This window comes from Lethenteron reissneri, chromosome 56, assembly GCF_015708825.2.
Source record: "Lethenteron reissneri isolate LAM-NWPU_2019-01 chromosome 56, ASM1570882v1, whole genome shotgun sequence".
NCBI classification, from domain to species: domain Eukaryota; kingdom Metazoa; phylum Chordata; class Hyperoartia; order Petromyzontiformes; family Petromyzontidae; genus Lethenteron; species Lethenteron reissneri.
In genome coordinates this window covers 3,173,610-3,189,751 of record NC_083834.1, presented here as the reverse complement: position 1 = coordinate 3,189,751, position 16,142 = coordinate 3,173,610, and the positions used below count along the sequence as shown (strand labels likewise).

The 16,142-nt window shown below is 48.7% G+C and overlaps 1 protein-coding gene across 1 annotated transcript in view; it reads left to right on the top strand.

Annotated features, from left to right (window-relative positions):
- Positions 1-868: 868 nt before the first annotated feature.
- The window catches only part of LOC133357018 (afadin-like), an 86,054-nt gene continuing 70,780 nt past the window's right edge, over positions 869-16,142 (top strand). The window contains exon 1 of the mRNA XM_061574759.1: positions 869-1,015. Coding sequence (XP_061430743.1) covers positions 869-1,015 — 147 coding nt within the window. The remainder of the gene's footprint in view (positions 1,016-16,142) is intronic.

The window sequence follows — 16,142 nt, the reverse complement described above, 5'->3', positions numbered from 1 at the left end:
CGTCCTACACGAGCACAAAGACAAAGATCACCCGTATAGCGTCAACAGACCGTTGGGGCAAGTCCTGTTAGCGAGTAGCACCTATGAAGGCCGCCACGGAAAACAAGGAGTTGTTAGCCAGCACCACGCCCGGCCGCCATTGTCTCCCGAGTGGCAGTGTTTTTACACGCAGCACCAGGTACTTATTTGAGGCTGAGTCGACCTAAGGGAGGTCCAGGACCGGTTACACACTCTTGATACCAATACCCGCCATTCTCCTGAGTGACGGTGACGTCAACCACGGCACCTGTGCCAGGCCAGGTGCATGTTTTTTGAGGCCACGTGAAGTGTCGTCGCAGGCTCGCTGCTCGCAAGAGGTCACGGGGCACACCCCGCAGGTGCCGTGGGTTGACTGTGAGATGACTAGCAGATGCCTCCCCCCCTACACTGTGCCAACTCACTGACACACACAAAGACAAAGATCCCATGTATAGCCTTAACAGACTGTAGGGGCAAGTGCTGTTAGCGAGCACCTATGAAGGCTGGAACGGTACACGAGGGGTGGGTGGCCAGCACCACGCCCGACCGCCTTTGTCTCCCTAGCGGCGATGTTTACATACCGCACCAGGTACTCATTTGAGGCTGAGTCGACCTACAGGAGGCCCAGTGCCGTTTCAAATAATCGCCACCGGTGTTGGCCGCGAGCGGGAATCGAACTCGGCTCACCGGTTCATAGCGCAGCGCACTAACCACTACACTACCTTTCGATTTAAAGCTTTTGTGACTGCAGGGATTCATCTTCTTGTTCTTTCGGTAAAGTCACGTAGAAGGGAAAAACACTACACTACCGCTCCCCACACACACTGACATACGCTGACACACGGTGACGATGGCGGTGTGTGATTGGCGGCGCTTTTGCTGTTGCGTTTGTGCGGTTGTGGTGACGCAGGGCTCGCTGCAACACCAGGTGCCCAAGGTGCTCACCGTCACGCTCAAGAAGCAGCACGGTCTGGGCCTCAGCATCGTCGCCGCCAAGGTAAACCCCTCGCCCTGGTTACCACGGCGACCTGGTAACCAGGTAACGTAGACTCCATGCAACTGCACATCCTGGCGAGCCCACGGCAACACGGTTGGCTTTCGTACGGCGCGAAGGAACTTCAACGTGTACCTCTTTACCTGCCGGGTTTCTCTGCTTTAGCGTCGATTGTTGGGAGTTATTGGTTGGGCAGCGTGGTGGTAACTGCCGCGCCTCGGAGCAAGAAGCCGCTGGCTTCGATTCCCGATTCGTTCCTGAAGAACACCGCGTTTTGGAAAAATCGCGTTGTCGTAAGTGATGTGTCATGTTGGGCGAAGCACGGTGCACGGTCACAAAATGAGATGCGTACACAGGCCGTACAAAGACTGGGGGCGCGTGTGTACCATCTGGCTCTTCTGGTGACGGCATATGGCTCCCAGACAATTTTGAGTTGAAAAAAAAATCAGTTTGGAACTGATTTTCAAATACTTGTGATATTGCTTAATAATGGTGTGTCATTTGAAAGTAAACAGAAATTAGTTTTGAAGATAAATTTCACGTGTCACGGGGCCTCAACGCCTGCATGAAACTCAACCTCACCACGTACGAACCAGACTACAAGGCCATCAGCAAAACCATGCAGCACCAGAAGTCGCATTAAAAGTAAGACATATTTCATTTATTATACGTTAAAATTACTATATGGCTCTCAATGAAATATTTAGAAATATTTGGCTTTTATGGCTCTCCCAGTCAAAAAGGTTCCCGACCCCTGATCTAGAAGAATCCAGCAGCATGCCGCCTTGTGAGACGCTACGCCAATGCAGCCATGCGACGTAGTTTCGTTTGCTCGATCGCGTTGTACATCCAAATCGCGGCCGCGTTATAAAAAATGTGTTCACTTGTACATTCGTCGCGTTGTCGGAGAGCAGGCAGTATCTTCTCTTTCTTTCTCTCCCCTTTTCTGCACGGGTTTCCTCCCGGTTCAAGTTCATGTATTAGGTGTAGCCCTGTGAACCATTCGGCTCTTGAATCGGGTGCAACCGCAACAAACAAAAAACAGAAACATAACAAAAAACATCTTAAAGTGATTGTGACTAAGTGCAAACAGAAAATCCAAGAAAAGACAGCAAAATATTGCAGAAAAATCACCGTACACCAACCCTGTGCAAATATCCAGTGGGATGCAAGTCAAACAACAACAACCACAAGACAACTTAGATTAAGGCCATCAGTCTAACTCTGTACTACAACAAACAAACATGGCTAAACCAATACACTTTTCGAAATCACCAAAAAAAAACATGACAGCCATTGGCCCAAAATATCCCGGTGATGAAAAGTGTACATTTGTGACGATGTGTGACGAGGGGGGGGTTGAGAAATGTGACGTCACATCAAATGCGCAACTTTAAATAAATATGGACGACACGTTCTACTTAATTAAATAGACTTCTTAATAAATGTTTTCTCCTACAACATCAGAGTGCAGCGCCACATTAAATACGCACTACAATGACAATAGTTTAAAGTGATTTGAAGAATTTTTTATTTTCAAATTGGAAATATGGTTTGGGGGGGGGGGGCAGAGCTTTGTGACGTCATATTTGAGGGGGGGTCTGACTTTTTGTGACGCCGTGTGACGAGGGGGGGGGATCAAAAATTGTCCAAAATCGCGTGACGTCATTTATGGACGGCCCCTTATTGAACTTGCGGATGGGCGCGTAAGAAACGTCACGGTCCGAAGCCACCGGTGCCCATATTTCACCGAAAAACACCCAACTGGTGATGCAACTGGTGACGCAATCGGTGACGCGACAGCGCAACGCCCCGGCTCTTTGTGATCATCGAGCCAATTTCAAAACGAGCCACCTGAGCCCTACATCACTCTGCGATGGACGATTGCTATAAATTGCCGCATTACGAGAGTGTGATTAGCGCTGTTTGGCTGGGTGTGGTGGTGGCGACGGTAGCGGCGGTGTTGTTGGTATTGGCGTTGATATGTGTCTGGGTGCTGCGGGTGGCTAGGAGATGTTAACTACCTCGCCTGGTGTGCAGGAGGTCGTGGGTTCGATCCCGACCCTGACGCCTGCTGCTGTATATTTGAAGATTGCGCGTCTCTCTCTCTTCCTGTGGTCGCGTGGATTTGTCGCTGTGTCCTCCAGTTTTTCTCATAATTTAGAATCAACGTGCATTCCGAGTACTTGGTTCCTGCTATAAATTTCCACACGATGTGAAGCCGCTTCGTTGAGTTTTCCTTCGTGATCGCCAGGTCCCTTTTGACACAAGAGCTACATAGCTCAGTAGGTCTTACCTGGTAGAATAAAAATAAGTAATATTTGTAAAAAAAACTTTTTTAAAACACGCTTTATGAAATGAGTAATGGAAGAACTCCACGACTCCAGGAAGTGGCCCCGAAGCTTGCCATAACGTAAGGGAACGTGGGCAATTACAGCCAATGTCAAGTTGAGCGTGGACAATTAGACCCAAGCCGAAACATAACATTTAAAAAATAATGTTTGAAAATATATCTTTTTTTATTTTTAATGATAGAATATCGTCTTGTCATCAGTATGACATAAGTATACCAAGTTTGCAGTCGATACCACATTGGGAAGTGGGTTAAAATTGAGTTACAAGATTTGAGGATACAACAATGACAACAACAACACAGAGCGAGTTAAATGAAAGCGTGTAAAAATAGGTTAGTTTAAGTTTAACTCTCCAGTTGAAACAACAGTCACACTTTTCTTAAATCTCCACTACCACCACCCACATCCTCTGTCCTCCAAACAGCATCAATAAGTCATCACAGTTAGTCAGATCAGAATCTGAATATTTATTCATACTGCAGGAGTAAATCCGATGAGCTATGAAGCACTTTTTCACAGGTGTCCAGCAGGGGCACGGGGTAGGAATGTTACAACAACAAACAGTGCAAACACACGATAGGAGTGCTAGGAAAGGTAAGCAAATCACTTTAAAAAAATAATATAGAAATACAACTAAACTTTGTTTATGTCAATGATAATTGGTTCTTTACCCTTCTATCTGGCAACAAAACTGACACCTTTTTGCAAGGAGTCATGTTGCATAGACCGCAATACCTGCAGTCATAATACAAACAAAAGAACATAACTTGATAATGTGCACTGTCCCTGAAGTTGATTGGTCCACACCCGTAGACAGCTTTCTTCGAGCCTAGTCTCATATGGTTGGACCAGATGACGCCAAAAGGCTCACAACTCAAGGACAATGCACCATCAGAGTATGAGAGCGTCGGGGCAAGCATCTACACTATGGGGACCTCATTTGCCAGTACAATATGATAATTGTTCTTTACCCTTCTATCTGGCAACAAAACTGACACATTTTGCAAGGAGTCATGTTGCATAGACCGCAATACCTGCAGTCATAATACAAACAAAAGAACATAACGCTGATAATGTGCACTGTCCCTGAAGTTGATTGGTCCACACCCGAGACAGCTTTCCTTCGAGCCTAGTCTCATATGGGTGGACCAGATGACGCCAAAAGGCGCACAACGCAAGGACAATGCACCATCAGAGTATGAGAGCTCGGGGCAAGCATCTACACTATGGGACATCATTTGCCAGTAAAATATGTAATTGGTTCTTTACCCTTCTATCTGGCAACAAACTGACACCTTTTTGCAAGGAGTCATGTTGGCATAGACCGCAATACCTGCAGTCATAATACAAACAAAAGAACATAACTCTGATAATGTGCACTGTCCCTGAAGTTGATTGGTCCCCACCCGAGACAGCTTTCCTTCGAGCCTAGTCTCATATGGGTTGGACCAGATGACGCCAAAAGGCGCACAACTCAAGGACATGCACCATCAGAGTATGAGAGCTCGGGGCAAGCATCTACACTATGGGGACCTCATTTGCCAGCAAAAGTGTAGATGCTTGCCCCATAGTGTAGATGCTTGCCCGAGCTCTCATACTCTGATGGTCATTGTCCTTGAGTTGTGCGCCTTTTGGCGTCATCTGGTCCAACCATATGAGACTAGGCTCGAAGGAACGCTGTCTCGGGTGTGGACCAATCAACTTCAGGGACAGTGTACATTATCAGAGTTATGTTCTTTTGTTTGTATTATGACTGCAGGTATTGCGGTCTATGCAAACATGACTCCCTTGCAAAAAGGGTGTCAGTTTTGTTGCCAGATAGAAAGGTAAAGAACCAATTATCATATTTTACTGGCAAATGAGGTCCCCATAGTGTAGATGCCTTGCCCCGAGCTCTCATACTCTGATGGTGCATTGTCCTTGAGTTGTGCGCCTTTTGGCGTCATCTGGTCCAACCCATATGAGACTAGGCTCGAAGGAAAGCTGTCTCGGGTGTGGACCAATCAACTTCAGGGACAGTGCACATTATCAGAGTTATGTTCGTTTGTTTGTATTATGACTGCAGGTATTGCGGTCTATGCAAACATGACTCCTTGCAAAAAGGTTTCAGTTTTCTTGCCAGATAGAAGGGTAAAGAACCAATTATCATATTTTTACTGGCAAATGAGGTCCCCATAGTGTAGATGCTTGCCCCGAGCTCTCATACTCTGATGGTGCATTGTCCTTGAGTTGTGCGCCTTTTGGCGTCATCTGGTCCCAACCCATATGAGACTAGGCTCGAAGGAAAGCTGTCATCGGGTGTGACCAATCAACTTCAAGGACAGTGCACATTATCAGAGTTATGTTCTTTTGTTTGTATTATGACTGCAGGTATTGCGGTCTATGCAAACATGACTCCTTGCAAAAAGGTGTCAGTTTTGTTGCCAGATAGAAGGGTAAAGAACCAATTATCATATTTTTACTGGCAAATGAGGTCCCCCCTAGTGTAGATATTGTTTATGTCATCAGGTAACCCCCCTCCCCCCTCCGAGCGATTAGTTTATTTTGCAGTAGCCACAAATGATAGCTCAACGAAGCAACCTCTTTCGACGCGTCCGCTCCAAGTGGATCAGCAGCTATCGCGACCATGACGGCGTGGTGTGGGGAGGCGGTGGGAGTTAGGGGGGGATGGCTGAGGGGGTGGAGGAGAGAGAGAGGGGGCTTCATCCAGCAGTGATTGGCAAAAGTGCTGGAATCTTCTGTGCAGTCGGAGAGTAACCCAACAACATTACGAATGAATTGATGGCACATGGGCAGTGTCACCAAATTAGGCCGCTTGGCAATCAAAACTGTCGCAATCGTCTTAATAATACCCATGGGGATGTCACTCTGAGGGTAATCGTCCATCGGTTTTGAAGTGTACAGCCTATTAGTGAAATAACGTGACGGTTCGGCACTTACGCCAGGCTCTGTCCAGTCGCCATCCCAGCCTGGATGGAATATTAATTTAAGGGTGCCACTGGTGCTGAGATGGTAACTACCCTCGCCTGGTAAAACAGGAGGTCGTGGGTTCGATCCCGACCCTGACACCCGCTGTATATTTGGAGTTTTTGTGTCTCTCATCATCATCATCATCATCACGGTGGCTAGGAGATGTTAACTACCTCGACTGGTAAACAGGAGGTCGTGGGTTCGATCCGGACCCTGACACCCGCTGTATATTTGGAGTTTTTGGTGCATGTCTCTCTCTCCGTGGTTTCGATGATTTTTTCTCCCCAATCCCTCCGCTTTTTCCCTCCACATTTAGCATCAGCATCACGTGTTTAGAATCGTTGGCTGCTATTATAAATGTCAACGTGATGAAAAGCAACTTCGTTGCGCTATCATTTGTGATAGCCAGGTCGCGTCTAAAAAGAGTTACATAGCTCAGGAGGGCCTTACCTCGCGAAATTGAAAAATAGTTCAAATAGTTTAGTTTAGCGCCTTGGTATTTCATCAGCACTTCTCCAGATCATCAAGAAGGCGGCGGACCCCGAATGATTTCTCTCTGAATTACAGTCCTAAGTGGTTCAACCTACTAAGCCCAGGGGGATTGAAAAGCCACTTCATGATTATACTAATGGAAGAGGGCCCAAATGAAAACGTAAAAAGCGACGCGATTCTTCTTTGTGCTGTGTTTTCTTTTTTAACAAAGCTCCTGCCCGTGACCGGTTTCGGATGTCGGTCGCCATTGACGCCAGCCCACAGGGCCTGGAATGAAATTCACTTCTCCGGTTTCATAGCACAGTGCGCGCACGCTCGCTCGCTCGCTTTTACCCCGCTTTGCGCCAGAGTATCAACCCCCACGGTCCATCGCCGATAGCCTCACAGGTCCACCCCTAAACCGCCATCCACTGACCACGCAAACCGCAAAGCCCGATGACGCTTGGAGAGCTGAACGGAGTTTCAAGGAAACACCGGTGTCAAAGGCTCGACGCATAAAATCCCCTGGGGTTTGATCTTCCACGTAGCTGCCTAGTCCCCCCACTGCGCTAACAAACAAAACCTCTCCAGCGGTGGCGTGCGACCGTGGGTCCGTCGTCCTGAACAGCACCGCAGTACGACGACTCATAACGACGCAGCGCCGCCCCCACATCGACAAATACGAAGGGGACGTCACGGCGATGCAAATGCTCCGCTGACTCCTGACACGGTTGTCTGCGCTTGAGCACCTGAATGTGGAATTGTAGTCGTTGCTCTGCAATCTACATCAGCAGCCATACGGAAGAAGAAGAGGAGTAAGAGGAAGGAGGAGAGGTCGTAGCGCAGCCTCTGCAATCGCTCGCTCGTGCCGCTACTGCCAGGGAATGTTTTCCGCGGGAGGAGAGAGCCCCTCTAGAGAGAGGATATTTACTCGACAACTTTTAAATCCTTTATATTAAGTTCGCTTGCTTGCTTGCGCGCTTACGACCGTGCAAATCTTTCGGTCGTTTTTTAACCCACTTCCCGTGATCCAATCGAGCTGACATTTTGCACACAGACTCGTGCGTGACAATTTATTTCGTGAAAATGTTTTTCCAATATTTTCCACTTTTTAGGAAAAAATAAATTATATGTAATTACCAATTGTAATTACCAAATTTTCACTAACACAATCATATATTTTTCCTAAACACAGAAAATTATTTAAGAAAACAACAAAAATGTACAATATAAACAATCATACAAAAACTGAAAACCTTATAATCCTATATAACGACTTTCCTTATATTTAATTTAAAATACCAATGTGATAAAAATGAAACTCTTACTCAAGAAAAACGGAAATGAATAATAAAATAAAACCGATGCCACGCATATAAAGGATTTATAGTGAAAAACTTTGTTTTTACGGGTAATTTTTTATTTGGCGGCCTCGTGGTGATACAAACACCCCCCCCCCCCCCCAACGGTGGAGATGGAGCGGCGATGAGATCGGATCGCGCGTCGCCAGCGAGGATCTGGGGTCTTGTCGCGTTGCAAGATCCTGAGCGAATGGCGGCTTGGAGAGGCTTCCATTTATAGACAGTGGCCAGTATCGATTCTTAAAACTAAAAGTCCTTCTAGTTAAATTGAAACTGAACTTTGTTTTATTTTACAAAGTGACACGGCTATCACAAATGATAGCTCGAGGAAAGTGGCTTATCGTCTGGAAATTTGTAGCAGCAAAAATATCCAAACGCCGTGATGTCGATTCTAAATGTGGAGGGGAAAAAACCGGAGGAAAATCCACGCGGGGAGAGAGAGAGACACGCAAACTCCAAATCTAGAGCAGGCGTCATGGTTGGGATTAACCCACGACCTCCTGCATACCAGGCGGGGGAGTTTAACATCATCTTCCTCTACTGGCAGACGTCTTCCAGCGCGGTTTTTGGCGGTGGATTTACGCCAAAATTTGTAACTAACAAAAACTTCAATTCATTGTGAAAGTTCACTTCACGTTCGCCACCGCACGTGCTCGCACCGTAGAGTTCGCGTGAAAGTCTCAACAGTAACACGGCGTTCCTCTGTGTACTGTTGTCATTCGCCGTTGGCTTGCGGATGACGGGAAGGGCGGTGATAGTGCCTACGATTGATCTCATCTCTTTTCAAGCGCAAGTGAACGGGGGTAGGGAGAGCCCCGTCCCCTTTGACTCCGCCGCGTGCGTTCGCTGAAACGAGGCGCGAGTTTATCGTGGGCGTCGTTTTTTGTTTTGTTTACGAAACACTACACTGCTATACAGTAAAACTATACACTACACTATACACTGCACTATGCACTACACTATACTATACTACACTACTATACACTGCACTATGCAATACACTACTCTATACTACACTACTATACACTGCACTATGCACTACACTACTCTATACTACACTACTATGCACTACACTATACTCTTTGGTTCTTTCGGTAAAGTTACGTAGGTAGAAACAAATAATAGATGACGACGTTTCGATCGCAACACAGGCGGAAAAAAATAATAATAATCCAGCAGTAGAACTGCTGAACGGTTCGGCAGCTAACCACACGCACTTGCGTTGAGCATGCAAGCACAAAGCATGCTCTGGTTACCTAGTGGCATTGTCTTTGTGCTGTTTGCCTGATGGCGTTCTTTGGTCTGACACTGGTGGTGAGACGAGGCCCTAAAGAGAAGGCTGCTGCTGCTGCCGCCTCTGGCGTAGACAAATCAGTTTCATAGGCAATGCCCACCGATTACACTGGTCAACACACTTTTTCTGGCATAAGGTATTCCAACGGGTTTAAGGTAATTTTGGGGTGCTGATTCCAAATCTGGCATCAGTTTTTGTCTATCACGTCAGGTTTTTGAGATATTAAATATTGCATTTTCAATGAAAACTGCAGAAGAAATATATTAAATAAATGTGGATATCTACATAAAATGATATTATAATCACACTATCCTACACACTAAAGCAGTCACTGACTCGCAACAACTTGCAATCATAAGTGACGGAGTTAATTTCTGGTAAAATCAATGAAAATGGGGTATGCCGATAGCATATAAATGAGATGTGATAGAGCAAATCTGAGATCAGATTTGGAATCGGCACCCTGAAATTAGTCTAGAACAGCTGCAAAAGTCCAGGCCAGAATTTTTTTTTGTTGACCAGTGATATCAGAGGCACGTTCGTTTGCATGTTCACCGCAAGTACTGTGAGCGGTTAATGCAGTGCTTGATTCCTAGCGAGAGGTTTCCGTCTGGTGTTTGAGCATCTGAACAACCTCCTGTTTCATTGACAGAAAGCGTAAAACTTATACTTAATAATAGGGGTTTTCCCTTTTTTCTGGCGACAAAACTGAAACCTTTTTACAAGGATTCATGTCTGCATTAACCACAATAATTGCAGTCAAAATGCAAACAAAAAACGCACTATGATAATATATGCATTGTCCTTGAAACTGATTTGTCCACACCAAGGGACGGCTTTCTTTTGAGCCTCGACCCAATTGGTGCTAGACCAGAGTACGCCAAAAGGCGTGCACAGCTCAAAGACCATGCACTATCAAAGTAATGAGGGCTCGGGTGAGCATCTACATCACTAGACCTCCTTTGCCAATACCAAAACCTATTCTTGTTATTTTTCATACTTTGATACTGGCAAAAAATATTCAATTTTTCCCCTGGTTAAAACTACCCTAACATCTAAATGCCCCCCCCTAAAAATAAACGTCTAGCTGCGTTAGCAAAATAATGTTGACGTTCCGGTCATATGGATAATTGAGTATGCGTGGTATCCAGAGAGATGTGGATGCGTGCTGTCACCATGGGGGGGCTGGGGGCATTCCGTGTCACCCCGTACGGTTTACCCCGCTCTCTTGTGCAGGGAAATTGAGTTTGTGTTTCTCCCTTGTGATGGGACTTTGTAGGATGAACGTTGAGATGTATAGGGGACACGGGGTGACCCATGCGGTTCTGAATTGGTCTGTAATAAGGTAGGCTCTTGATAAGGGGTTGACAGGAATGTACTATTGTGGTGTCATGTAGCGTATAGTAGTGTAGCGTATAGTAGTGTAGCGTATAGCAGTTGTAGCGTATAGTCGTGTAGCGTATAGTAGTGTAGCGTATAGTAGCGTAGCGTATAGTAGCGTAGCGTATAGTAGTGTAGCGTATAGTAGCGTAGCGTATAGTAGCGTAGCGTATAGTAGCGTAGCGTATAGTAGCGTAGCGTATAGTAGCGTAGCGTATAGTAGCGTAGCGTATAGTCGCGTAGCGTATAGTCGCGTAGCGTATAGTCGCGTAGCGTATAGTCGCGTAGCGTCTAGTCGCGTAGCGTATAGTAGTGTAGCGTATAGTCGCGTAGCGTATAGCAGTGTAGCGTATAGCAGTGTAGGTATAGCAGTGTAGCGTATAGCAGTGTAGCGTATAGCAGTGTAGCGTATAGCAGTGTAGCGTATAGCATTGTAGCGTATAGCAGTGTAGCGTATAGCAGTGTAGCGTATAGCAGTGTAGCGTATAGCAGTGTAGCGTATAGCAGTGTAGCGTATAGCAGTGTAGCGTATAGCAGTGTAGCGTATAGCAGTGTAGCGTATAGCAGTGTAGCGTATAGTAGTGTAGCGTATAGTAGTGTAGTGTAGCGTATAGCAGTGTAGCGTATAGCAGTGTAGCGTATAGTAGTGTAGCGTATAGTAGTGTAGCGTATAGTAGTGTAGCGTATAGCAGTGTAGCGTATAGCAGTGTAGCGTATAGTAGAATACCTGTCAACCCATACGGTTTACCCGCATTCTTGTACAGGGAAATTGCGTTTTCGGATCCATCCGTCGTACAGCCGTTTCAATACGGGCAAAAAAGAACACATTTTGGATGAACGTTGAGATTTATGAGGGGAACAGGGTGATCAATAAGGTTCTGAATTGGTCTGTAATAAGGGAGGCACGGGGTGCAGGCTGGGTGGTCCGGTGGTAATGTTTGCATCGACAGAGTGGTCCGCAGTTTTAGAAACACTGCCCCCTAAACAGATGAGATAAAAACATATAATCGAGGACACTTTAGGAAATGGAGCCTTCTTGCGGGATCCCTTCTCCTCCGCCACCTGCCAGGATTTAGATTCTATGTTTATTTTGCTAGGTAATGCCTGCACCTTGCTCACCCACTCCTCACCACTACGCACTCGCTCGCTCACCCATAGCTCACTCACCCTCTTCTCACCACTACGCACTCGCTCACCCATAGCTCACTCGCCCTCTCCTCACCACTACGCACTCACTCGCTCACCCATAGCTCACTCGCCCTCTCCTCACCACTACGCACTCACTCGCTCACCCACAGCTCACTCGCCCTCTCCTCACCACTCCGCTGTCACTCGCTCACCCACAGCTCACTCGCCCTCTCCTCACCACTACGCACTCACTTGCTCACCCACAGCTCACTCGCCCTCTCCTCACCACTACGCACTCGCTCGCTCACCCATAGCTCACTCACCCTCTCCTCACCACTCCGCTGTCACTCGCTCACCCACAGCTCACTCACCCTCTCCTCACCACTCCGCTGTCACTCGCTCACCCACAGCTCACTCGCCCTCTCCTCACCACTACGCACTCACTCGCTCACCCACAGCTCACTCACCCTCTCCTCACCACTACGCACTCGCTCGCTCACCCATAGCTCACTCACCCTCTCCTCACCACTCCGCTGTCACTCGCTCACCCACAGCTCACTCGCCCTTTCCTCACCACTCCGCTGTCACTCGCTCACCCACAGCTCACTCGCCCTCTCACCACTACGCAGTCACTCGCTCACCCACAGCTCACTCGCCCTTTCCTCACCACTCCGCTGTCACTCGCTCACCCACAGCTCACTCGCCCTCTCCTCACCACTACGCACTCGCTCGCTCACCCACAGCTCTAAACTAAACCTTTTATTTTATTTTTTTACGAGGTAATGCCCCCACGAAGATCTGTAGCTCTTTTTCAGAAGCGACCTGGCTATCACAATTGATAATCTTCTTGGTTCTTTCGGTAAAGTCACGTAGAAGGGAAGTAATAAAATAAAAATAAAAAAACATAATAAAATAATTCTCACGACGTTTCGGCCACAACGCAAGCAGCCGTCCTCAGGTGAAGATCAGGTCTGTCGAGGCAACAGCGTCTGAATGAAACAGCACACGTGCTTGGAGCATATATATATATCACAATTGCTAACTCAACGAAGTGGCTTATCATCATCATGATCATCACCTCGACATTGATATCAGCAGTCAGATACTCTAAACACGTGGCGTTGATTCTAAATGTGGAGGGAATCAGTGGATGACCCTGAGAAAAATCCACGCCACCACGGGGAGAGAGAACGTGCAATATCCATCAGGCGTCAGGGTCGGGATCGAACCCCCGACCTCCTGTACACCAGGCGAGGTAGTTAACATCTCCTAGCCACCGTGATGATGATGTTGAGAGAGACACGCAAACTCCAAATATACAGCAGCAGGCGTCAGGGTCGGGATCGAACCCACGACCTCCTGTACACCAGGCGAGGTAGTTAACATCTCCTAGCCACCGTGATGATGATGAGAGAGAGAGAGACACGCAAACTCCAAATATACAGCAGCAGGAGTCAGGGTCGGGATCGAACCCCCGACCTCCTGTACACCAGGCGAGGTAGTTAACATCTCCTAGTCACCGTGATGATGATGATGAGAGAGAGACACGCAAACTCCAAATATACAGCAGCAGGAGTCAGGGTCGGGATCGAACCCACGACCTCCTGTACACCAGGCGAGGTAGTTAACATCTCCTAGCCACCGTGATGATGATGATGAGAGAGAGACACGCAAACTCCAAATATACAGCAGCAGGAGTCAGGGTCGGGATCGAACCTACGACCTCCTGCATACCAGGCGAGGTAGTTAACATCTAGCCACCGTGATGATGATGATGAGAAAGAAAGATAAGCAAACTCCAAATATACAGCAGCAGGTGTCAGGGTCGGGATCGAACCTCCGACCTCCTGTACACCAGGCGAGGTAGTTAACATCTCCGAGCCACCCTAACGCTGACTTCCCTTCTCCGTTAAGACAAATTCATAACGAGGAAAACAAGTTTGGATCGTGAGCGCCCAGGGTGGCACGCAGTGGTAAGCGTTCGTGCCTCACTGCAAAAATCACCTGGGTTCGATTCCCGACTTGGAGCCCTCCTCCTCTGTTTGGAGTCTCTGGTATGTTTATCTCTCTCGCTCTCCTCCCCCCCTCCCCCCCCCCCGTGTTCTGCGTGGGTTTTCCATTTTGCTCTCAGAGCTGACAAAAAAAAACACACGTACAGTATGAACTGGTATTGGCCACAAAAAAACACTCGAATGTGGAAAGATGCCCTGCAAATCACTCCGTTGTGATGAATAGACAAAGATGCCCCATGTCGTCTTTAACAGACTGTTGGGGCATCTGCTGTCAGTGAGCAGCACCTATGAAGGCCGGCACGGCATACGACGGGAGTTTGTGGCTATAACCACCACGCCCGGCCGCCTTTGTCTCCCCAGTGGCGATGTTTTACACACACACCGCACACCAGGTACTCATTTTAGGCCGAGTCGACCTAGGGGGGAGGCCCAGGACCGGTTCCGATAATCGTCACCGGTGTTGGCCGTGAGCGGGAATCGAACTCAGGTCTGCCGAGTTTTGCAGCGCAGCGCCAATCGTTGCCACGCCACCGTTCCCCCACATACAACTCGCAGCAAAGACAAAGATCCCCTGTATAGCCTCAACAGACTGTAGGGGCAAGTGCTGTTAGCGAGCGAGCACCTATGAAGGCCGGAACGGCACACGAGGGGGTGGGTGGCCAGCACCACGCCCGGCCTCCTTTGTCTCCCCAGTGGCGATGTCTACACACCGCACCAGGTACTCGTATGAGACACTACCTCACACACTCTCAGTCTCACACTCTCTCACACACTTTCTCACACACTAGGGGAGGCCCATGGCCGGTTCAGATAATTGTTACCCGTGTTGGCCTCGAGCGGGAATCGAACCCGGGTCGCCGGGTTCGTAGCGCGGCGTGCAAAGCGCGGCGCTGCCGCTCAACACAACAACTCATAGCGCACAAAGACAAACATCCTCCGGTGTTGGTGACCGTGAGCGAGGATCAACACACGGCAGCGGAATCATCGCCCCCCCCCCTCGCCTAATGCGAAAACGTGGCAGGACCCTCCTGAAAGTGAATCTTGAGACTCGCTGCGAGGCTGCTACCCTGGGTCTCACCGAATGCATTAAAACGTTAACAACGGTAGCAGTCGTCAAAACAACAACAATAATAATGATACGTGTATGTCGCACGCTTGCCAGTTGTTTCACCTGTTATGTAATTGTTGACAAGCCCGCCCGTTAATGGAATGAATCGCGGCTTAACCCTGGAGACAATAGAATTTGCGGATCGGAGATGAGAGGCGGGGGGGGGGTGTGGAGGAATTTGAATGACGAATCGTCCTTAAATTATATTTTTCAACGCGAGTGGCAGCGAAGGGGCGGCGCTTGTCGCGCCGACGTCGCCCGAACGTTCGCGCGGTGCGACGGTGGCAGGGGAGGTGAACCAAGCGCTCGCCCGGCTCCTAATCCACGTGGCATTCTTGTGGTCATGCCGAGCCAGCACACGCCCCGGCCTGCCCTATAGTTGGAGCCACACCTCGCTCACCCACCGCTCACCACTACGCTCACCCACAGCTCACCGCTACGCTCACCCACCTCTCACCACTACGCTCACCCACAGCTCACCGCTACGCTCACCCACCTCTCACCAATACGCTCACCAACAGCTCATCACTACGCTCACCCACAGCTCACCACTACGCTCACCCACCGCTCACCACTACGCTCACCCACAGCTCACCGCTACGCTCACCCACCTCTCACCAATACGCTCACCCACAGCTCACCACTACGCTCGCCCACAGCTCACCACTACGCTCACCCACAGCTCACCACTACGCTCACCCACAGCTCACCACTACGCTCGCCCACAGCTCACCACTACGCTCACCCACAGCTCACCGCTATTCTCACCCACCTCTCACCAATGCGCTCACCCACAGCTCATCACTACGCTCACCCACCTCTCACCACTACGCTCGCCCACAGCTCACCACTACGCTCACCCACAGCTCACCACTACGCTCACCCACAGCTCACCACTACGCTCACCCACAGCTCACCACTACGCTCACCCACAGCTCACCACTACGCTCACCCACAGCTCACCACTACGCTCACCCACCTCTCACCACTACGCTCGCCCACAGCTCACCACTACGCTCACCCACCGCTCACCACTACGCTCACCCACAGCT